We start from the raw sequence: 24,335 nt of genomic DNA, 5'->3' as shown, positions 1-24,335 counted from the left end.
GTAACTGCAAATCAACCGTAGTTGTTATAAATAAAAGTGTGATGCCACAATACGAATCACTATGGTGATACTGAAAATTTGTCTTACGATGTACTTTATTGCTTTGTGAAATTGGCCCAAGGGGTGGATTTCTCTGAGCAGGACTAGTCTTATCTCGAGTTAGGACGAGTAACTCGTCCCAACTTTGGACTATAGCCTTAAGTTTGTGATGTTTCATAGGACTAGTCCTTTACCTCACTCTTTATGAAATCGATCCCTTGATTTGTGGTAAAATTTAACAAGACTGTAGGTCTTGTTTAGCTCAAAATGTTCACCGGACCAACATTTATTTCACAAGACCAAAATCTTAATAAGAAAGAGCTTTTAACAAAGTTAAACAATGTACGTCTTAATTTTTTAATTTTGTTTAGACAATCACTAAGCGAAGGGTTCTCTTAATTGTTTTGGGTCACCATTTGCACTCATCCTTGTTCCTCAATTCATATAGTGAGGCCGTGTCCTGGATGAGCCCCATGTCATTCTAATTATCTTTTCTAAGCCTCAAGTAAGAAGAAGTAATTTTTAGTATTTCCGCAATGCATACAGAAGCGTGAACACGCATTCTGAGATCCAAAGTCAAAATCAATTAATTGCTTTAGGACACGTTTCTAACTTCCTCGATCCCCCTTCCCCCATAGTGTGATTTAATTCTGACTCATCACCCAGCCATTGCATGTGATATGAAAGTGAAATGAAACCCCTCTCGCTAATTGATTCAATGTTGTATTGAAAACATTCTAAGGGAAGATGCAGCATAAGTTTTAGGTAGAGAAATAGTTATTCAGTACCCTGAAGAAATCTTTGTTTAACCCATATTGATAAAAATGATAAAATGATTACTTGGTAATGAGCAATTGAGAGCTGTTGATGGTATCAAACATTGTGAGAAACAGCTCCCTCTGCAGTAATGTAGTTTTTGAGAAAGAAGTAATTTCTCACTTGCATTAAAAAAACTCCTGAACTGAAGCCTTTTAATTAGGCGTCTGATGAAAGCACACAAATTTGTGCAACAAGGATGTTTTTTCTTTCATTATTCTCTTGCAACTTCGATGACAATCGAGTCAAAATTGTCACAGATTTGTTATTTTATGCATGTACCTGTTTATTCGGGCACACCAAGTGGGAATACATGTACTGGTCTTTGACAATTACCAATTGTGTCCAGGGATCGATTCTAACTTAGGACTAGTCCTAGGAGATATCCACCCCGGTGCCTTTAATATACAGTACTCATCATCATTAATTGGTTTGACACGCGGGACCTATCTGGAATATACAGGAAATATTTACCAATCCCTGTAGGGGCCAAGTGGGGTTTTCAGTTCCGCTACAAGTATGCCAATTTTTCCTATGGTAGATTCTTACAGATACAATGTATGTTAACATAACGATTAAAATTTATAAGGCGGTATTCCATCAAGATCATAGCGCACTAGAAAGAAATTAACTTGGAAAAAGGTTAAGTCTTAAGGACTTTTCTGAAAGCAGATAGAGTATTAGATTCCTTAATGGCAGTTGGGCGATTGTTCCAAATCATTGGCCCAGCCACACTGAAAGCCTTTTGACCTAGAATTTTGTTTGCTCGGGGAATATTCAAGCGAGTGATGTCAAGTGTGGACCGAAGAAATCGTAGAGGAGTGTAATGTGACAGTAAAGTGGTAATATAATGAGGTGTAGTTTTGTTAAAGCATTTAAAAACGAGAAGAGCAATCTTAAAATGGATTCGTTCTCTAATAGGTAGCCAATGAAGTTCCCAATTACTGGGCCCAATTTCATGAAGCTGTGTTTTAAAAGCAGAAAATACTGCTTGACAAATTTCTTTGCTAAGCAAAAACTGATTAGGACACCAGCCAAAACAATGTACATGTGTAAATGTAATGTAATTTTGGCTGGTAACCTATATGTTAACCAATACTTTCCTGTGCTTACAGGCTTTTTTAAATTGGGCCCTGGGGTCGATTTCATTCAGAGTTGGGACTAGTCAGAAAAGCCCTAATTCATAGGAGAGTTTAGAAACTTCAGACTAGTTCTAAGTTAGGATGAGTAACTTGTCCTAAGTCGAGATAAGTCTAGTCTTAACTCTTTGTGAAATCCACCCCAGGACCGTATGAAATGGTGCTGCTTAACATCTAACTTTGTGATTACAGTGCCTGTAGAGCAAGATCATTCAGAAAAAAAGAATGTGTCCCGTTTTAGCTGTTTTCCCCCTTGAAGTTGTGGTTGGGTGGGTTTATTCCATGAACCGAAAACGTTATTGTATTGCACATCATAATGTACATAAATTCCGATTCGTACATATTCTAGTACATCTACATGTACATGTATACATCCAGTGAGGTATCAACTTTCTTTGTTTACGTTGTATCTGTACATGAATCAAACCAGGACATGTGAATTGGTCAAGCTCTTTGAATAATTACTGTAAAGAAATAATCAAATACTTAAAGGAACATTACACAATTGGGTTTTGCTAACAAAACAGTTGCTGGCAGTGTAAGTACTTTATGTAATCCACCATATACATACACTGACAAACCTGTAGAAGTTTGAGATCGATCGGCCACCTGGGTCACAAGGAAATAGTGAAAAACCGAGTACACACTTTGCACGACATTGAGTAAAAAAAAAAAAAAATGAATAAAACGCTCTCTGAGCAATAAACTCCAAACTGGAAATTTGTTTCTTATCAAGTATGACATTTCAGACAGAAATATATTTTGCTGTCATCATCATTAGATCATGTAAGTTTGGTGTAAATCTGTGATCTTAGACAATTTTTGTAATGTTCCTTTAATATACAGAAACGGTACAATACCATTGTAATACATTTAGTTGATTCACCGTTACATAATTGAGGCGGCCACAGTGATTTACATTCATAATCTTTATAGTTAACATTTGAGTTCTATTGTAGGATTTTTTAAAAACACAAACAAAACTGAGGTAATATTGGCTAAAGCTTTTAATACAATCAGTGGATTTGGTTGGTTGTAATTTCGGTTGTAATCATTAAACTATTTACATAATAAATAATTAAAAGAAATACATTCAAAAAGGTAGGTCACTTTGCTTAAAGACACTGGACACTATTGGTAATTGTCAAAAACCAGTCTTCCCACTTGGTGTATCTCAACATATGCATAAAATAACAAACCTGTGAAAACTTGAGCTCAATTGGTTGTCGAAGTTGCGAGAAAAAACACCCTTATCAAATGAAGTTGTATGCTTTCAGATGCTTGATTTCGAGACCTCAAAATCTAATTCTGAGGTCTCGAAATCAAATTCGTGGAAAATGACTTCTTTCTCAAAAACTACATTACTTCAGAGGGAGCCATTTCTAACAATGTTTTATACTATTAACAGCTCCCCATTGCTCATTACCAAGTAAGGTGTTATGCTTATAATTATTGTGAGTAATTACCAACAGTGTCCAGTGCCTTTAAGCTTAATTTGTTGGTCATAAGTCAAAGTACAAGCAGGCCTGGTACTTAAAGGTAATGGAGACATTTGTAGTGCAAGTATGTGTCTATATAGAAGCTTATTGCGCATAATAGCTGAAGTCATGAAATAAATCTCAAATGACAAAATGTATTGACTTTTTATACAGTGATGGGGGTAGTTAAATTTTAGTCAAAAAATAAAATAAAATTGAATAACATTTTGGACCTTTTATTATATTCCTTGGACCATCTCTCAGCTTCTAAATAGCACAGTAAGAAATGATCAATGCGTTTCAAACAATGTTACCCCTGGTAACTAGTCCATTTATTTCATTCCTTAAACCATCCCAGCCCCCTAGGCAATACGCAACCTGTGCTGCCAAGTATGCAGTGCGCCAAGCTGAATCAATCACAAGAACCATCTCTGCGCTCGCAGTACCACTAGGTGAACTGAAGCAATTAGAGTGAAGTGTCTTGCTCAAAGACACGAGTGTCCCAACTGGGATTCAAACCCCACACCCCGATGACTCTAGTCTCCTGAACTTGAGTCCGTTGCACTGGACCACTCGGGGTCAAGTCACACCATACTTGACGGTGGCTACAGATGTAAATGACCTCTATGTCCCTGGACATTACCCATGGTGCCCCCAGTAATCATACCAGCTACTTCTACTAAGTCAAGCTGCAAGGGTGTATGCCGCAGCTAGTTGTCCAACAAAACATTTCAAATGGCTTTCACCGAAACGTTGGTGTATAAAAGTTAACCACTATCAACTGAGAGAATTTTGTCATTTGATAATGTATTTCTTGACTTTATAGTACGTAAAAAGCAGGTTTCTTTGCATTATTGAGGTGCTAAATATGTCAGTTTAGAGTCATTTCTAAGCAAACTGGTGTAGCCAGGTGGACAAAAAAATGGGATTCATATTGGGGGGGGGGGGGGCATGAGAAAGTAATGTGTTTTGGTAGTGACATTTCTGGCACATGTACAGTAATTATTTATATCCGTATAGGGCTGTGCCGTTACTCTTACATTTAACTGTTCAAATCAGATTTCGGGTCGACCGTGACAAATTAGAATGGAAATTCCACAAGAGAGTGTTAACTGTCTACTCAATCTCTTACCACATCTTTTAAAGCTGTTCTGACATTATTGGTTGGTAACTGCCCTTTGTAAAAAAATTTCTGTAATTGCTATCTCTGTCGTAATGAATATTGATGTATGCAAGTGTAATTTTTATGTTTCACAACATTTTTAATGGCCTAACGTTCACACCCAAACCGAGTCTTTTTCAAGGACGTGTTTTATTATCTGTTGTAAGCACTTTCACAACCCCCGCAAACCGCAATCGTATACTTTTGTGTGCGTTTTTATTAAGTTTGGACAAGTTATGTAAGACTTTATCTTCTAAAATCGCAGGCGTGATACTTCACAGAGGCAACAAAGGCAATATGCCTATATTCCCCCTTGTCATGCCTTGGTGCCCTCTGAAATCGATGGGAGACTTTTGATTGCTAGGTGGCAGCAGACTTACCAGGGCAAATATCAATTGTTTACGTAGTTCAGAGCATGCGCACAATAATATGCGGCGGTCAGGTTGGTGTAGTGGTGTCTTGCCTCGCCTTCCACCTCTGGGACCTTAGTTCGAATCCCATCGGGGACACTACATGTATGTGGATTGGGTTTTGCAGTCACTACTTGACTGTGTGGATTTATCCCTGGAACAATTCTCTGGGGTTTTTCTCCCCACATATAAACTGAAATGTCTTCATCATCTTCTCTTCTCGTTTTGCTCTAATTAGAGCCTTGAAAACCAGATCCAGATTCAGTTTAAAGTAAACAATGGATTTACCTTGTAAGTCTGCTGCCACCTATTGACCTAATGCTCGAAAATCCCCCATTCCATACAGCATTGCCATTACCCTCATAGAGGTATATCTTCTTACAAATCGGAAAACTGTGTTCCCCTCACTTGAACGACGTATCAGTCCTGAAAACATGATCAAACCATAACACACAGTCAGGCCCGATACGGAGGCAACAAAGGCGATTGCCTCCATGCCCCCCCCCCCCCCCCTGGTCAATGCCTTGGTGCCCTTGAAATGCTCCAGTAAAACTTTGTAATTTCCTCATAAGAATGAGGTTATCAGTCCTGAAAACTTGATGAACTTTGACACCGTCAACAGTTCGGTTGGACACTATAACGACGGGGTCGTTGATAACTCCTCCTCGGGTTCCACATTCACGTTTAATTCCACGTTAAACATACTCATACAGCATTCTACCTTGATCTTGGCTGCCTGGATGGGTTGGGTGGGGTCCACAACGGGGATGACGATCGCGTCAACGTAACGCTCTCTTATCTCACACGTTACCCCCTTGATGATCGGGGAGGATTCGTAGAGACATTTCTCTTGTAAGAACCACTGACCCTGGTTGACCTCTGGGAACTGCGGGGAAGATTGAGAAGGTATAATTTAGAAAGTTGGAAGTCGGAGGTGGCAAGCTAGAAAGGTGTTGGATTTTGACTTGCTCTTTGTTTTAGACAGCCCTACATGTGTGTTATAATAACCCATCGTGATAATATGCACACTAAGTTTAGGGTAAGGGTTAGGGCAAGGGTTTGGGTTAGGGCAAGGGTTTGGGTTGGGGCAGGGGTTCGAGTTAGGGTAAGGATTGGGATTTCAGGATTAAATAAAGAATAATTTAAAATCATCCTTGGCCTACATGTGTACAGGTCTACAGTCTTGACAAGAACGACATTTCTGATATAAGATAAAATACATTTTTCAAGTTTTTATATTTGTGTACAGTCACGCCTCTGTCTTAAAAAAACACAAAAGAAAACCCACCAAAACAGCTCAACAAAAGATTTGCAATATTCATACTCGTGCTAACCCAAAACTCTCTCAACCTTTTGCACCTTTTCTTGAGTGGTGTACCTTTTGGCATGTTTGGGTATTTGTAGTGTATTTATACATTACAAATACCCAAAAGCTAATACCATATGACCACGCATTGTATAGATCCAGCTTCAAGATATGTCAATTTTTATAGGTTTTTTACAGGATTGGTAAGGCTAAACGTGATAAAATCGTTAAGGTGCTGTCAAGATAATACAAGGGGACTTTGCAAAATCTCATGCCACACGACATAATAACAACCCTAAATGACTTGAACATTGCAAATTAAAGACAGACATGACAGACTGCAAAACATCCCACTCCGTAACTGGACTACACTGGAAACCATGTGCAGCACGTGGCCTTTCAGATAAAGCAGTCAAGTTTTCAGCCCATAGAGAAAGATTGTAAAACAATATCATTCGAGTCTTATAGAGCTCACGTATCCACCAATAGGGTACTCAAGGCGCTTGGAAAAAGACAAAAAAAAAAAAATTAAGATGGATTTTTGCAATTTTAACTTTGAACCAAAGACATGATACAAAGTCAGATTTGTAAATATACAAACACTACCTAGTTAAACAAAAAAATGCAGAGGACCCCCCCCCAAAATAAAAAAATGTTATTGAATAGCCACACGAGTTCATTAAAGTCTGTACCGTATAGACGATGTGACCTCTGACGTCACACGAAAACCGTAACATGATTCGCGCGCATACCGCCGGGCAAAACCTTTGTGTTTCGGCAGCCAGCTAGAAAGTGTACGCAATCTTACTATGACTACGCAACTCAGTGCCCGGCGAAACATGACGTATATAGTGTTTTGTCAACAGAGGGCGGTTTGAATGTAAACATAGGTCACATCGTCTATATGAAAAAGTAGGCCAGAAACTATCCTAAATAACTGTTTCCCAAGGACCGATACTATCATGTTTGTTAAAACAAGATGACACCAACATTCTCCATCAATTGATCAAGACACAGAATGTAGCTTTCCGTTTTCAGGTCTTACCCCCCTTTAAGATTCTTGTTCTATTTATGTGATTTAGTTTGTTTTGAAAAACACAGAGTGGGTTGGTAAATTAAATGCAGATTTAAGTCTCCCCCACACACTAATACTATAGGAAGCCTAGTCTTATGTGAGATTGTGGTGTTGTTACGCCTCTGTGCCTGTTCTTGAAAATAGCTTAAGGGTGTTCAAGGGTTGGGCCCCGCTGGGCGGAATAGAGGCGGGTATCCTGTTTAACTTCCTTTGTTGCATTTTGTGTAGGCGGTTCTTCTCTACCGTCCAAAGTTAAATAATTTAAATCGTTCACAAAATTGCATCGGAGTTGAAATCAAGGTATTGACCAATTTCACGATGCAAATGCGCACTGCCATAATGTACTCAAAGAAATTGACTGCCAAAAAATACATTTTACATGCTAAAATAATGTTCGTCTCAATGAGGCAATTTGGTGTTCATCATGAATTGTTTTACTCGTTTCTCAAAATATACAGCACGTCAGCATTAAGTAATATTTGAAAGGGAAGCTTTCTACTATCATTATCTTCAAGCTGTGTGAGTTTAATGTAAATCTGTGGACATTGTGTGTTATGTACTACAAACAGTACCCAGACCCTTTAACCTGCATTTGGCGTGTCATGACCGAGCGGTTAAGAGCACCAAATTCAATCACTGGTGTTTGATCAGTAGAGTGTGTTGGTTCGAGTCCGGGTCGTGACACTTGCTTTGTAAAATTGGGGAGGTATAGTGCTTTCTGCTCTACCAGTCAGGCGTCGGATTGTTGATACCCAAGCCTACATCTATATGGATTGTAAAGGGGGTAACCCTGTTTCAGCCCTAGGAGTAGGTGGCAACGGCCTCTGGAATAAAAATAATTGTAGCCCACACCTTGAAGTGGCCTTCAGGCCTTGTGTGTCTTGCATTAAAAAAAAATAAAAATAATAATACAAAAAAACTCACCTGTGCTAACTGTACCAATGTTCCATTGATGGTCTCTGCCAACACTATGCTTGACCATGTCTCCACAGCAGGGCACACTTGCATTTTGAACGTTTCTCGTTTCCTCCTTGAGTTGCGTTTAACCCTCCTATGCACCGCCCTATCGGCGTTGGTATCAGATGAAGACTCGTCCTCCCTCGCTATTCCACCCGGTTCATGAACCAACAGGTGTGATCGATGTTGACGGAGCTGTCGTTTTGCGGAACGGTACCTCAATCCCTTTGAGTTCCTTTTACTTCCTCTGTGTTCGGTACTCTCAATACTTCTACTGGTCAGTGAGGAGCCGTCGTAAAAATTCGACAACGTTTGTGTCAGTCGTTGACTTCTCGGCACCTGAGTGCGACGATGGTGGTGCAAATAACTTTGTAAAGTCCTGGCATCGTTTGATTCGGACCGTTGTGGTTTTAGAGTTTTCCGGGACGATTTATCCGATATGCGATTCACGTTTCTGGTATGAGGTGCATCGTCCTCATCCCCTGAGTTTTTGTGTTCGCTAACACTAATAATTTCCTGTGCATTAGGAGCTTCCTCTAGCACAAGCTCTGTAGTTCTTCGTGGTTCTGGCTCAACAGGCTCAGGTTCGGGATAAGTCTCCTCCAAGGCAAGGTCTTTTAGAGGGTAGCTAGAGAGGTCCAGCTTGTGCCCCAGTCTTTCTAGCTCCTGCCTGATCTGATCTATATTCAGATTGGTTTGTAGCGCCTGTTCTTGTAGGTGATTGATATCGAACGAGATCACATTCCTTCGCTTCGTAGTGTTTTCCGTTGTCCTCCCTGTTGTCGTAAAAGTTTGTTGCTTCGCTTTTTGCTCTGACTGCCTGATGCGCTGTTGGTTGACGTAGTTCCGTATGAAGCTTTCTGCTTCATGCCAGTCAGGTGTTCCAACGTCGCCTTCACCTTCTCTTATATGAGCTACGTCCTCCTTGACCTGATTCTCTTCCAAACGGAAAGTTTCCTCTTCGAGTTTCTGAATCTGACCTTCCGTCAGATGGACATGTCTTGGTGGAGGCTCAGCGGCAGGGATTCCCCCGAAGCTCTGCTCTCCCTTCGCCAACTTGTCGACTATCTTCTGCCTCGCCAACGGCAGAGTATCTCTCGGATGGAAGAAGTCCTTGTACCTCAGCAGGATCAAGTCCCGCTGATGGTCTTCTAGTCTGACAAGCGTCGTGTGCTGCAGCTTCTCATTCTCAATCAGGATTTGCGGGAAGAGCTCCAAGATATCCAGAAACTCTTGGCTGTTGAGGAGATCAACCTGCTGTTGGTTGCTGAGGTAAACGTCCGAGTCACAACTGAGCTGGAAGGGACAGAAGAAGCCACAGAATTTCCTCCAGAAGGCCTCGCTCTTTGGTTTGGACGTGGTCACCGCTTGACCGGGGTGCGGTAAAAAGATGAACAATAGAAGGAGACGCAGAAGAAGTTGGACCAGATGATGTTGCATCTTAGATCTTGACAGGATCACCGTTGAAGTTATCTTCAAAAGAGGAATCAAACAAAAAGCTCATTGAACATAATGTTAATAATAGTATTAGAAATAATATTTGGTTCTTATATAGCGCTTTATCACACCCCTAGGGGGTATCAAAGCGCTCAGTATTATTTTCCTGCAAGGTATGTGGAGCTACATAATTCCTTTATGAGACCTAATTCCTTTATGAGACCTAATTCCTTTATGAGACCTATTCTTTTATGAGACCTAATTCCTTTATGAGACCTAATTCCTTTATGAGACCTATTCTTTTATGAGACCTAATTCCTTTATGAGACCTAATTCCTTTATGAGACCTAACTCCTTTATGAGACCTAATTCCTTTATGAGACCTATTCTTTTATGAGACCTAATTCCTTTATGAGACATAATTCCTTTATGAGACCTAACTCCTTTATGAGACCTAACTCCTTTATGAGACCTAATTCCTTTATGAGACCTAATTCCTTTATGAGACCTAACTCCTTTATGATACCTAATTCCTTTATGAGACCTATTCTTTTATGAGACCTAATTCCTTTATGAGACCTAATTCCTTTATGAGACATAACTCCTTTATGTGACCTAACTCCTTTATGAGACCTAATTCCTTTATGAGACCTAATTCCTTTATGAGACCTAATTCCTTTATGAGACCTAATTCCTTTATGAGACCTAACTCCTTTATGATACCTAACTCCCTTATGAGACCTAATTCCTTTATGAGACCTAATTCCTTTATGAGACCTAATTCCTTTATGAGACCTAACTCCTTTATGAGACCTAACTCCTTTATGAGGCCTAACTCCTTTATGAGACCTATTCTTTTATGAGACCTAATTCCTTTATGAGACCTAATTGCTTGATGAGACCTAACTCCTTTATGAGACCTAACTCCTTTATGAGACCTAACTCCTTTATGAGACCTAACTCCTTTATGAGACCTAATTCCTTTATGAGACCTAACTCCTTTATGAGACCTAATTCTTTTATGAGACCTAACTCCTTTATGAGACCTAACTCCTTTATGAGACCTAACTCCTTTATGAGACCTAATTCCTTTATGAGACCTAATTCCTTTATGATACCTAACTCCTTTATGAGACCTAATTCCTTTATGAGACCTAACTCCTTTATGAGACCTAACTCCTTTATGAGACCTAACTCCTTTATGATACCTAATTCCGTTATGATACCTAACTCCTTTATGAGACCTTTATGGTGCAATATGCAGTTGATCAGACCAGGAACAACGTGGCGAGCCATTTTGATTCTGGTCTTATAACAAAAGTTCTGGTCAAGTAAACATTTCGATCTACAAGCTCTGCGATTTTGTGGATTTTTCTTCTCATGGATGTGATTTCTCCCGATCCCATTTTTCTCATTTTTTTTAAAAACTGCAATAAAGAAAAAAAAAAAATTGCAGAGTAGGGCTTTCTAAACCAAAGATGTAGGAAAGCAGGCTTTTCACTCGGGAAGCTTTCGCGCTCGCAAGCTTTCACGCTTTGCCCTAATAGTTCAGGTTTTTTCAACATCCTATGACATTTTCTTCAGTATTTCACACACTCAAAGTACTTCACCTTCGACCTTCGACCAACAAACTACCGTAACAATGTTTGATTTTGAAACCTTTGTTTATTACTGGGCCAAGATCATGAAAAGCAGCTCAAATGTCACTGTCGATGTATCTCAAACAGGAATTATGACCAATACTATGTAAGTGACTCTTAAAAGGCTAGTAGTGGGGGCTGCACAATGCAATCCAAGTTGCTCATAGAAAAAAGAAAAACCTGCGGAGGTGTTTAGTGATATTGAGTCCGCAATGTAATACCGCCTGACAAACAATCCAGACTCTCCCCTAGTTGATATTAGCAGAGTGTGACGTCTCAATTACAAGTGAGGACCAACTATAAATCTACGGCTTATAACAAGCTATCACTACCGGTCTATTGTTGTGTAGTATAATCTGGAGACTCTGATGTGTTTCATTCTAGGGCAACAATTACGGTTACAGGGTCGGTAAAGTTCACCTGAACACAACTCAAATAAAAGCTTACAAGTTGTGAAAGAATAATAATTGAATAACACCCTTTGTCTGAGATAGGTCCATGAAATAATGTGGTTTTTTTTGGTCTCTCATTCTTCATCAAAGATCAACCTTTCCTTCAGGGGATTTATTATTTATTGTAGGCTTTTTTAAAACAATGATCACGGTTCCAGGGTCGGTAAAGTTCACCTGAAAATGATTCAAATTAAAGGTGACACCTTGTAAAAGAATAATGTGTCCCTTGTCTGAGGTTCGTCTATGAAATAACATCTTTGGATCTTTGATTTTTCATCGGAGACCAACCTTTTATTTTTTGTCTTCAGGGGGATTAGTTATTTTTATAACAACAATTACGGTCCAGGATCGGTAAAGTTCACTCGAAAATATTTCAAATTAAAGCTGACTCCTTGTGAAAGAATAATGTGTCAATAACTTCCTTGTCTGAGATAGGTTCATGGAATAATATTATTATTTTTTTTTGATAATTCATCAAAGACCAACCTTTACTTTGTTGGGGGAGATTTATTGTTTATTTTAGGCTTAGCATCTAAACGAACTCATTTCAGTAGAGGATTGCATCTTGCGGACCTTTTTGATGAGTTATTTATGAATTTCCTGACACTCCTCCCATGTTGGATTGATAAAGTGACCTTTGGAGAACTAGGACATCTTGAAGGATCGAAGGATGCTTATTTTCTCTTTTGTATTCTTATTTTCTCTTTTGTATTCTTGGAGTTAGTAGATGGAAACTTGCATCGGGGATAAAGAATATTAACTTTGATTTTCCCCATAGTGTACACCGATGTGTAATAGTAAACTGTATACTCTGTGAACAAAAAATCACAGCCATACAAACGTTATTACCGTTATCGAACCCCGGCAATTGCCATTCTAGAGCAGTCGTACCAAATAGACCACTGAGATGATAATTTGGAGTTGTTTAAACCTGAAGACTAATTGTCCGCTTTTTTTTTTAATTTTTTTTTTAGGATTTTAAACTTTGCATGGCTGAGAGGTATAATTACATATAGGTTAGGTTTGCGGTAGCACCACGTGGAAAATCTCTTATGAGTTAAGTGTTGGTTCTGAAAAGGAACCAGTGCTTGTATCTCAATGCGTCGATAAGGCTCAGATCGTCGTCTTTTTCAAATTCTATTTCAATTTTTTTTTCCAGTTTGTGGAGGAGGGCTTTCTATTGGGATACGTTTTACTATAAGTATATATTCCAATGGAATGTGTTGTGGCCAAACTCAAGTTTCGATGACTGAGTCTTTTTATTCACCTTTTCTTGTTTGAATCATCTTTTACGAATGCGACCCATCTAACACACTCTGATAATATGTATAAAGAATAAAAAGCGGTCCCTTTATAGTGTTTCTTGTCATCAGTTACTTGTCATTAGCTTATCTTAAAGGCAGTGGACACTGTTGGTATTTACTCAAAGAAATTGTTAGCGTAAACAATTACTTGGTAACAAGTAATGGAGAGAGGTTGATAGTATAAAACATTAATTAGAAACGACTCCCTCTGAAGTGACCTAGTTTTCGAGAAAGAAGTAATTTTCCACGAATTTGATTTCCAGACCTAAGAATTAAACAAAATAAAACATGATAGTATAAAACATTGTGAGAAACGGCTCCCTCTGAACTAACGTAGTTTTTAAGAAAGAAGTAATTTCTCAGTAAAAATATTTTAATTGAGTTCGAGGCCTCACGCGTGAGGTCTCGAAATCAAGCATCTGAAAGCACACAACTTCGTGTGACAAGGTTTTTTTTTCTTCCATTATTATCTCACAACTTCGACGACAATTGAGTTCAAATATTCACAGGTTTGTTTTTTTATGCATGTTGAGATACACCAAGTGAGAAGACTGGTCTTTGACAATTACCAATAGTGTCCACTGTCTTTAATACCTTTCTGATTACCCAGTTACATTGTACATGTACATGTTCAAACAATGTACCTGTATAGTACATCGTCAACAGACCATCAGGTTAATTTTTGTTGTGTATCTCATAAAAAAAATGAATGAATAACAGATTCATAAACACGGCTGAATACTTTGAACATGGGTCCTTCAAACCAAATGACAATCTCACGTTCTGCTCATCTGTTTCTTTTTCTCTCACTCTCCTTTGCAAAGTGTTGCAAAATTTATGTCTGAAGACTATGACCCAATTTTGAATAGAGCTGCTTTAAATCTTACAGTAATGCCGGGCTTTAAATCATGCATACTCTTCTTAGTACTTTAATCTGATTACAGATTTTTACTTTTTTTTTCTCCCTCACTGTGAAAAATCAGGATTTTTTTTATTATTAATAAGTCTGAAAAGAATATTTTGGGTTTTAAACCCTACACTGATGTGTATTAAGCACCGTACACTCTACTTTCCCAAGCCCTGTGGAAAATAATCCACCTGTTGGCATGTTACTCAGTTGGGATTCAAACCCACGACCTTTAAGAATATTGTAGAGCAATGAACACACAATGACTGGGTATTTGTAGGGCTGTAGAGGTGGTAACCCCTTTATTATAGACATGTTTTGCATGCACTACTTCACTGGTAACATCCATTCGATTTGAAAGTGCATGCGCCCCACGAGGGTCTCGTGTGGACACCAAAAAAAATAGACGTTATTCAAGCTGACAGCAGAGGTGTCAAAAGCAGGCTCGTTTGGGAGCAAAAGAGCTTGAACTTCTCACAAGCTCCTCGTGTGGAGTGAAGTCTAGTGTACCTCTTTATCAGGCACCTGTCAGTATTGCGTTGGAGGTGCTGGTTTGGTGTGGATTAAAAACTCTGCCCATTTACATGTGAGACAGCCCTTCTCAATCGTGCCGTTAGACTGTTTCAAGTTTTGCATGTATTGAGTTGAATTTTACTAAAATTGTCAGACTTCTAACCCTCGCCTATAAAACAAAAATATAACCACATTAGCCGAAGAAACACTTCACTGTGGCAAAACAGGGAACTGGATTAATTAATGTGAACATTAAAGACACCATTGGTAATTGTCAAAGACTAGTCTTCACAGTTGGTGTATATCAACATATGCATAAAATAACAAACCGGTGAAAAATTGAGCTCAATCAGTCGTCGAAGTTAAAACACCCTTGTCACACGAAGTTGTGTGCTTTCAGATGCTTGATTTCGAGACCTCAAATCCTAAATCTGAGGTCTCGAAATCAAATTTGTGGAAAATTACTTCTTTCTCGAAAACTACTCCACTTCAGAGGGAGCCGTTTCTCACAATGTTTTATACTATCAACCTCTCCCCATTACTCGAATACCAAGTAAGGTTTTATGCTAATAATTATTTTGGGTAATTAACAATAGTGTCCACTGCCTTTAAGACCGCTAGATTGTGAGTGAGAGTTTGTTTCCTTCATCCCACAATAGATTTACTTGGGATCAAAAGGTACCAGATTAATTTTAGGATTCGTAATGCGAGACTAGGGCCTGTGAGACTACCTACTCTGTCATTTCTGTATAATGACATCAAGGCCTCATTAAAGACAGTTTTCATAAAATGGTTGTGGGTGTGTTTTTGAAGTATTTCGCAGCTTTTTAAGCAGGCCCGTACTGTACTTTACGCAACTGAGGCTGGTGAAACTCGCAGATGTGATGTTTCAAAAGAAAGGTCTATAAGAAAAGTACTTTTGGCAACCAGTGTTGGCAAAAACTCTCTGTGATGTTGCAAAAGAAAGGTTTTCTAAGGTCGATAAAATTGAACAAATCTTCACTGTCCATCAGTACATACTTAGACCTACCAAGGTCAACATCAAGATCTTAACCAGACCTATATGTTACTTAGATATTGTAACAGAATCCAGGGCTATCCTGTGGTGACTTAAGAGGAAACCCATTTTATAAACTTTACACTCTTTAGAAAAAAATCTAGACCTGAAATAATAAAGCTCAGGAATTGGGTGATTACTCATGACTCTTTGCTTTGCAGGCTGCTTCCTACTTAGCTATGAATCATTGGATAAAAGATCTCTTGATATTAATATAGTTTTAAATCAAATTTCTTTTCTCTCAATACCATTGACCTTAGTAAATTTATTGTGGGATGAAGGAAACAAACTCTCACTCACAATCTAGCGGTCTTAAAGGCAGTTGACACTATTGGTAATTGCTCAAAAAATTTATTAGCATGAAACCCTACTTGGTAACAAGTATTGGGGAGAGGTTGGTAGTATAAAACATTGTGAGAAACGGCTCCCTCTGATGTGGAGTAGTTTTCGAGAAGGAAGTAATTTTCCACGAATTTGATTTCAAGACCTCAGATTTAGAATTTGAGGTCTCGAAATCAAGCATCTGAACGCACACAACTTCGTGTGACAAATGTGTTTTTTTTTTCATAATTATCTCGCAACTTCGACGACCGATTGAGCGCAAATTTTCACAGGTTTGTTATTTTATGCATGTTTTGTGATACAGCAAGTGCGAAGACTTGTCTTTGACAATTACCAATAGTGTCCATCCCCCTGTCTTTAAAGGCACTGTACACGTTTGGTAATTGTCAAAGACCAGTGTTCTCACTTGGTGTATCCCATCATAAGCATAAAATAAAAAACCTGTGCAAATTTGGGCTCAATTGGTCATCGAAGTTGCGAGAAAATGATGAAAGAAAAAACAGCTTTGTTGGACGAATTTGTGTGCTTACAGATAGGAATAAAAGACTTCTAGCTAGAAGTCTTTTATTATTTTAGTGAGAAATTACCTCTTTTACAAAAACTACATTACTTCAGAGGGAGTAGTTTCCCACAATGTTAGATACTATCAACAGCTCTCCAATGCTCGTTACCAAGTCAGTTTTTAAGTTAATAGATTGATTTTATTTCACAAAATGCTGATATGAAATTAGAAAGAAAGACACGATAAAATTCACATGTGTCGACATTTCAGCTGAAAACTGCAGAGAAAATAGCAAGAACTGTCAGTACTTCCATCAAGAATGTCTACTTCAGTGAATTTAACAAAACAAAAGTTGAACCAAGTATTCGTAGTTACTGATCTACATGAATGGCCCAACCTTTAAAGCCAAGCTATATATAGGAACCTTGACAAAACAAGGATGCCTGAATATAACGCCAGCCAAACTCCCGACCAGGATGCTTCTAAGAGTCCAATAATATCTCATGAAACAAACAAGTCTTCTGTCTCATCCAATCTATTAAATAAGATGTTAACGGACCACAGCAGGGCTGATCAAATCTCACAGTGGGACACTCGACATTATATTTCGTACTCGGACGCACGGGTTATAAATAAAGATGGACTACCTACGTTATTCAATAGATATTATTAGAGCACTATGTGTACTAAGATTTCTCGGGGTCACTGACCTCTCGTGTCAGTGGTCTTGATTGAGTCCCCCCCCCCCCCCCAGATACTAATAATAGTAATAACACTGCAAGGCGTACTTTAATCTGTGGAAACCCATTCAAGGCAATGGGCAAGAATGATGGAAAAGAGGGAATTCTCCTGTGGTAGGGAAAGTGTGAACAGGTGTGTCTTCAGTTGCTGCTGAAAGAGGGAGATGTTGTGTGGTTCTCTGAGGTTTCCAGGAAGTGAATTCCAGAACCTGTGTGCTATGCTATATGCTGGGCAAAACCCCTGACTCCAAAAGAATGGCCGACTGTGTTTGTTCAAAGGCGCTGGTCAAGAAGGAACAAAAGGGAATTCTCAAATGTTAGGGAAAGCAAGTTAGAACAGTTGTGTCTGAAAAAGCTGCTGAAAAAGGGAGTTGTTGTGTATTTCCCTGAGGTTTTCAGGAAGTGAATTCCAGAGCATGGGTGCTGTGCTGAAAGAAAACAACTGTCCATGTGGAATGCATTTCAAGTTCACTCATTTTTTATTATTTGCGCTTCGGCCAAACTTTCAAAATCTTGGTCCAGAAACTCAGTAACATTATGAGAATTGAGTTCACCCTTGAAAGGGCAGCAATTTTCCCCTGAGGGGGTATGTCCCACAGTTAAAAATAAAATAAAAAATAGGTTGTAATGGTTACGTGTGTTGCATAAGAACACGATTGTCAAGACCAGGATTTGAACCCACTTTACTGAAAAGAAACATCAGAGCTTTATTTTCAATGCAGTTGACTGCTGTTTTAAAAAGATTCTTCACTCCCATGTTGTGAGTTCAACATTTTCAGTTTAAGTTCAGTGTCCTCCACAAACAACCCCCCAGCCCCACTCTCCAAATATTTGACTGCCTGATAATGTTGATTTAAATTAGCAAATTACCACAGGAGACTTGTGTGGTGCCATTAGGTAAGCGCGATGACTGATATTATCTGTACACAAACATTATGTATAATTTCTGAAAGGGAAAACAGTCCTGTGGATTTAGGACATCCTTTGACAGATGAGGCTGTTTCGAAACAGAAGACATCAAAAAACTTTGGCATAGTCCACAGACTTTGCACAACATACTTCTGACACGCCTGTACATGGCTGATGAACGTGAAATAGTTTGGGGATCCCAATAATGTTTAAAGGAACGTTACAGAATTGGTAAGAAACAAAAATCGTGAAGATCACAGATGTACGTAAAACTCACACGGTCTAATGATGATGACAGTTTAAAACATCCCATGAAATATTTCTGTCTGAAATGTCATATTTGATGAGAAATAAATAATCTAACTTCGCGTTTGGAGTTTATCGCTCAGTGAGCGTTTTATCCATGTTTATTTTGTCATCGATGCAATGCAAAATTTGTAATCGGTTTTTCACTATTCTCTCGTGACACAGATGGCCGATCGATCTCACACTTCAACCGATTTGTCAGTTAATGTACAAAATGTATATGGTGGAATACAAAAAGTGCTTACACTGCCTGCAACTGTTTTGTTTTATTAGCAACAACCAATTCTGTACTGTTCCTTTAATTTTTAGTTTCTAATTAACTACTAAGTATCAAGTGAAGATTTTGTTCATGCAAGTCTTCAATGAAAGCTTGTGACTGTCTCGAATCTTAAAACAAAATAGCCATATTTAAATATAAAAAAATGTGTTGATGAGATGGGGCCAAAAGTGTGTACATCTTTCACAGTGTTGACCTGTTCAGGCCATCTTTTTTGTCTTCTCTTTTCGTTGTTGTTGGCATTTTTTTGTGTGGTCACAGCAATTTTCCCTCGTGTTATAGGTCAATGAAATAAGTTTAATTACCAGATATGGGGGGGGGGGGGGCGGGCAGATTCATCATCTTTTTGATAAAAGATATTTTATTATTGCCTTCCACATGTTGCAGTAGGCCTAGACTAATTGCTCTGTTTGTATTCTGGGTCGTGATTTCACTTTGTACTCGGCCACAACGTTGGCAATTTAAAAAAGATCAAAGTTAACTTGTCTAAATTGCCTCTTCACCGTGGAGTGCCCTGGAACAGATGGCCAGTAATTGTGTAAAACACTCTGTTTAGTTAACAATATGCTTGCTCCTAACATTCGGTTGCCAATATGGTTGCTTTTATACATGTATATAAGCACCTACTTTTTTTTCTCCTTCTTTTATCCTTGCTGAAAAAGGGTTTATTTGTTTGATCAGAGAGCAAGTTTGGCGAGCTGATTGAAATGTTGGTTGTTTGAAACATACGTTGTCCTGAGTTTCGGTAGTTAAAAACAAAATTATTATTATTATTATTTTTTATTCATGCTTCTGTGTATGGAAATTCACAAGAGTGCATATAGCTTATGCTCTTTTTTCCCGGAACCGTTTTTATTTAAAGGCAGTTGACACTATTGGTAAATTCTCAAATTAATTATTAGCATAAAACCTCACTTGGTAACAAGTAATGGAGAGAGGTTGGTAGTATAACATTGTGAGAAACGGCTCCCTCTGAAGTGAAGTAGATTTCGAGAAAGAAGTAATTTTACATGAATTTGATTTTGAGACCTCAGATTTAGAGTTTGAGGTTTCGAAATCAAGCATCTGGCACACCACACAACTTTGTGTGACAAGGGTGTTTTTTCTTTCATAATTATCCCGCCACTCCGACGACCAATCAAGCTCAAATTGTCATAGTTTTGTTATTTTATGCATATGTTAAGATACACCAAGTGAGAAGACTGGTCTTTGAAAATTACCAATAGTGTCCAGTGTCAATAAAAAGACCAGAATTAAGATGAGCAAAACATTTTTTATTTTATTTTTTTATAATGAAAGCAGTTTTTTGTTTGTACAAGCTGGAGAAATGTTTTCTCGTTTGTTGATGAGATTTAGAATACTCTGCCGAAAAATAACGGTAGAATTTCCCTTTAAACCAATAACTATGTTTCAGACACCTCCCGGCTCATCATAGTGTTAATTATGCATAGACGTCGGCCAACCAGTCAATTATAGCTACCATAATTCTATTTCTCCCCCACTCAACTTCCATATACAGTTGTTTTTTTATTTCGGCTCAAAGATTCTCAATTCTGGCAGCAGGGCTTGCCCTTAAAGACACTGGACACTATTAGTAAATTGTCAAACACCAGTCTTTTCACTAGCTGTATCTCAAAATATGCATAAAATAACAAACCTGCATGTGAAAATTTTGAGCTTAATCTGTCATCGAAGTAAGGAGATAATAATGAAAGAAAAAAACCTCTTGTCACACGAAGTTATGTGCGTTCAGATGCTTGATTTCGAGACCTCGAATTCTAAATCTGAGGTCTCGAAATCAAATTCGTGGAAAATTACTTCCTTCTCGAAAACTACTCCACTTCAGAGGGAGCCATTTCTCACAATGTTTTATACTACCAACCTCTCCCCATTACTCGTAATCAAGAAAGGTTTTATGCTACTAGTTATTTTGGGTAATTACCAATAGTGTCCACTGCCTTTAAACGCTAGCCTGGAGTACATTGTCTAGTAAAAACTGCTATTGGCTAGTAAACACCACCTCTCAACTTGGCCTGTGGGTTACTAAAAACTGTGCAATATTACTTAAAATGCAGTTATGCTCATATTTCTTCCATTCAGATGTGAATAATACATTTTGTTTTAGTGTAGTTTATTTTTGAGTGTTTGGGTGTAACTTTATGTGCCCTTTATAACATGGTTGTGATTGATACTACTAATGTATCAGAAAGATACATTTATGACAATACAAGTTTAATGGGTGTATATACTTTTTGTAGAACAAGAAACACAATATCGACAGATTTACACCAAACTTACACAGTTTGAAGATAATGATAGTAGAAAGCTTCCCTGAAAATATTACGTGCTGAGGTGCTGTAGTTTTGGGGGACTCATTTCTCAAAAACTACAACACCTCAGTAAGTAATAGTTGATGGGAAGCTTTCCACTATCATTATCATTAGCTTTCCACTGTCATTATCTTTAAACCCTCTAAGTTTAATGTAAATCTAAGGAAATTTTGAAAAAGTACTCAAATCCTTTTAAATCAGGGCAACTAAAACTTCCTGGGGACAAGTTGAACTCAGAGATTATTATTAGCCCGGTTGCACGATACTCTATTCATTTAGCTTCAAGAGTTCACTCCTGCAGCCGTCGTTTTGATGGGTTTTTGTTTATCCTTTTTTTCCCCTGTGATTACCGTTGATCGATTGCTGTGTCGCAATGAAGCAGTTCCGTTCAATATATTGCAAGGTTTGTTCGCACCATTTTTGTAAAGAGAGCTAGTGTCAATCCGGTTGTAATCAATGATGTCTTTGATAAATGAACAGCTTTTTGGGTATGTAAACAGATTATCACAGATGAAAGCTGGTTTACACTTTTGTCGACTGTATGATGATATATAACACATGGTGTTTTGAAGGAAATTAAAGTCTCCATCTCCATCTCCATTGGTTCAGTCAGCAAAATATCCTGCCGGATACATCTACGCTAAGTACCTTTGGTTTCGTGGAATTATTTAATTGTTTAAAGCCTATGGCCTGTGGACTTCGTTTTTGAAAGGGGAAGGGCACCAAGGCATTCTCATTGGTAAAAGGCACCCTATAAATTGTAAATTTCTACTGGAGCACTTCAAGGGCACCAAGGCAATGATCATTTCAAAAGGTGGTCGCGTTTTTGAGATATCCCTGCAGGAAGAATTCTAGAATTTTAATAGCACAATTTGAGAATTCTCAGATTCAAATTGTGGTGTTTTCTAGTTAAATATAATATATAAACTTATTACAATTTTGGTAAGGTTGAACAAATATTTGATGTTATTTTTTTTCTTCAGGTTTGCACATCTTTACATTTCAAAATTAAGATGGAGATGTTGGACAAATGTCCCTTGAAATATTTTTGCCTGACTTCCAAAGGATCAATTAACTGCATTCTTGACTTGTAATATTATGATACTCAGAAAGAGTGTGCACAATATTTGAAACATTTTAGCTTAAAATGCTTTAGTCTTTAAGAAATGAGTATGTTTACTTATATACACTAGTTTTTATCCACCATGTTTAAAAACATACAAGTTTTTTTCTTGTTTCTATTTTAATTTTATGTCACAGGTTTCTTATTTCATGTAAAACTTTGGTCACACATAGTGTTGAAACTGGTCTTTGATAACTAATGTTGACCACATGCTTTGAACTAAACTACTTACCAAGGTGTAACAAATTACGTCTTTTTATTTTTGCTTTGTCCTATCACTAAAAAGCATGGTGCGCGTACATTTATTGTCAAGCTTCATCGCTCCAAACTGGAACCAACTCAATTTTACAACTAAACTCTTATAACAAGATACAACAACTGAACAGTGTATGTTCAATGCTTAAAGTGGCAGACACGACTTAAATTACTACACTACAATTTTCAATAGAAATCATTTCAGTTCTCCAATTGTTTTTCTCGTTATCGTCATCTGACAGGATTTCCTTTATTCATAATTGGTTATTGATTTGTGATGACATAATCTGCACACAAATTGATTCCGACTTTGTGATTCATAACAATTCCAAGGTTGCGTTTATGATGCAAGATTTTCCTGCTAGTTGCACAAAATAATAATATCTAATTTAAAACAAAAGAAAAAAAAAACACCATTGATTTATAGAGACTGGTTATCAGATATCTGAGTAAAGGGATGTTTTTCCCAGATATATGTCAGCTGTCCTGTCAAGATAAGCTAGGCACTACAAGGTACATGCACAAATCATCACAACGATGCAAAGTGATGTTAATGGTCCCCTTTGGTAATTACCCCAAAATTTAATGGCCTTTAGCTACCGGGCAACCTCGGTAGTCTAGTTGGTAAGACACTGCTCTAGAATTGCAAGGGTCGTTGGTTCGAATCCCACCTGAGTAACATGCCTGGGTTATTTTTTCACAGGACTCGGGGAAAGTACTGAGTATACAGTGCTAACACACATCGGTGTAAAAAAAAAAAAATCATATTCTCACTTCCGGTTGACATTCTTTGTTTACTGTGGTAAAGAATGCGCAAAATATCTGGACTACCTGTGTCAGCAAAGGATGCTTAGTCAGTGTAGTAAGCACTCGCACAATCAAAAATGCCCTATGTAGGCGCAGAATTCCCTGCTTTCCGTAAGCGCTGATTCTTTTCTTACAGTAAGCAGAGCCATGAAATTGGGCCAGCACAGCTATTAATGACATGATCTCAAATTTACAAAGCTAATAGACTTATAGATGATAGATGTCCCATCCCGAGGTAACGGACACTAACGATGTACCCAAACTCTTGAGTAGCTTTTCCGCCTGATTATCAGTAATTTTGTTGCAGAAACGTGAAAATGTGTAATTAATGGTAACAAAATAACTAGGCGATGATATCATTTGTACAGTGTAATGGGTTTAACCGGAAATGTTTTTTACAACTCAAAAGAGAATAGATTTGGATTTATTTATATATTTTTAACATTACTCTCTTCTTGTGAGTAAAGTAAATTTTAAGTTCACTCAAAGCAATCACTGTAAAAAATATCCGTAAAATTTACGGCACTTTTACCCGGCAGCTAGGGTGCCGGGTAAAGTGCCCGAGTTTTACGGTGGAAGTTTTGTAATACTACCCCTTCAAGGAACAATTTACAAAACTTGTACTGTGAAATTTACGGCAGTTAACCTGGCACCTTAGCTGCCAAGTTAAGTGCCGTAAATTTTACGGATATTTTTTACAGTGAGGATCAGCATGCTTCGTACTTTGAAGCTTTCACGCTCGCAAGCTTTCACGCTCCGCTCGCAAGCTTTCAGGCTTTGCACTCGCAAGCTTTCACACTTTGCCTTTATAGTTCTTTTTTTTTAAACAGCCTATTCAAATCTCTGATAAGTACAACTAACTGGTCTCAGCGAACGTTTTGAAGTTTAAAACAGCCTATCACATCTCTGATAAATACATCTGATTGGTCTCAGCGAACGTCTTGAAGTTTAAAACAGCCTATCACATCTCTGATAAATACAACTGATTGGTCTCAGTGAACGTCTTGAAGTTTAAAACAACCTTTCACATCTCTGATAAATACAACTGATTG

At 38.1% G+C, this 24,335-nt stretch overlaps 1 protein-coding gene across 1 annotated transcript in view; it reads right to left on the bottom strand.

Annotated features, from left to right (window-relative positions):
• Positions 1–5,559: 5,559 nt before the first annotated feature.
• The window catches only part of LOC117297062, a 28,758-nt gene continuing 9,982 nt past the window's right edge, over positions 5,560–24,335 (bottom strand). The window contains exons 2-3 of the mRNA XM_033780188.1: positions 8,350–9,855; positions 5,560–5,930 (exon numbers count right to left, since the gene is read on the bottom strand). Coding sequence (XP_033636079.1) covers positions 5,679–5,930; positions 8,350–9,822 — 1,725 coding nt within the window. The 5' untranslated portion in view covers positions 9,823–9,855 and the 3' untranslated portion in view covers positions 5,560–5,678. The remainder of the gene's footprint in view (positions 5,931–8,349; positions 9,856–24,335) is intronic.

Source organism: Asterias rubens, chromosome 11 (assembly GCF_902459465.1).
Source record: "Asterias rubens chromosome 11, eAstRub1.3, whole genome shotgun sequence".
Classification (NCBI taxonomy): domain Eukaryota; kingdom Metazoa; phylum Echinodermata; class Asteroidea; order Forcipulatida; family Asteriidae; genus Asterias; species Asterias rubens.
The sequence above is the reverse complement of the archived record's forward strand: the minus strand, read 5'-3'. Positions and strand labels throughout refer to the sequence as shown.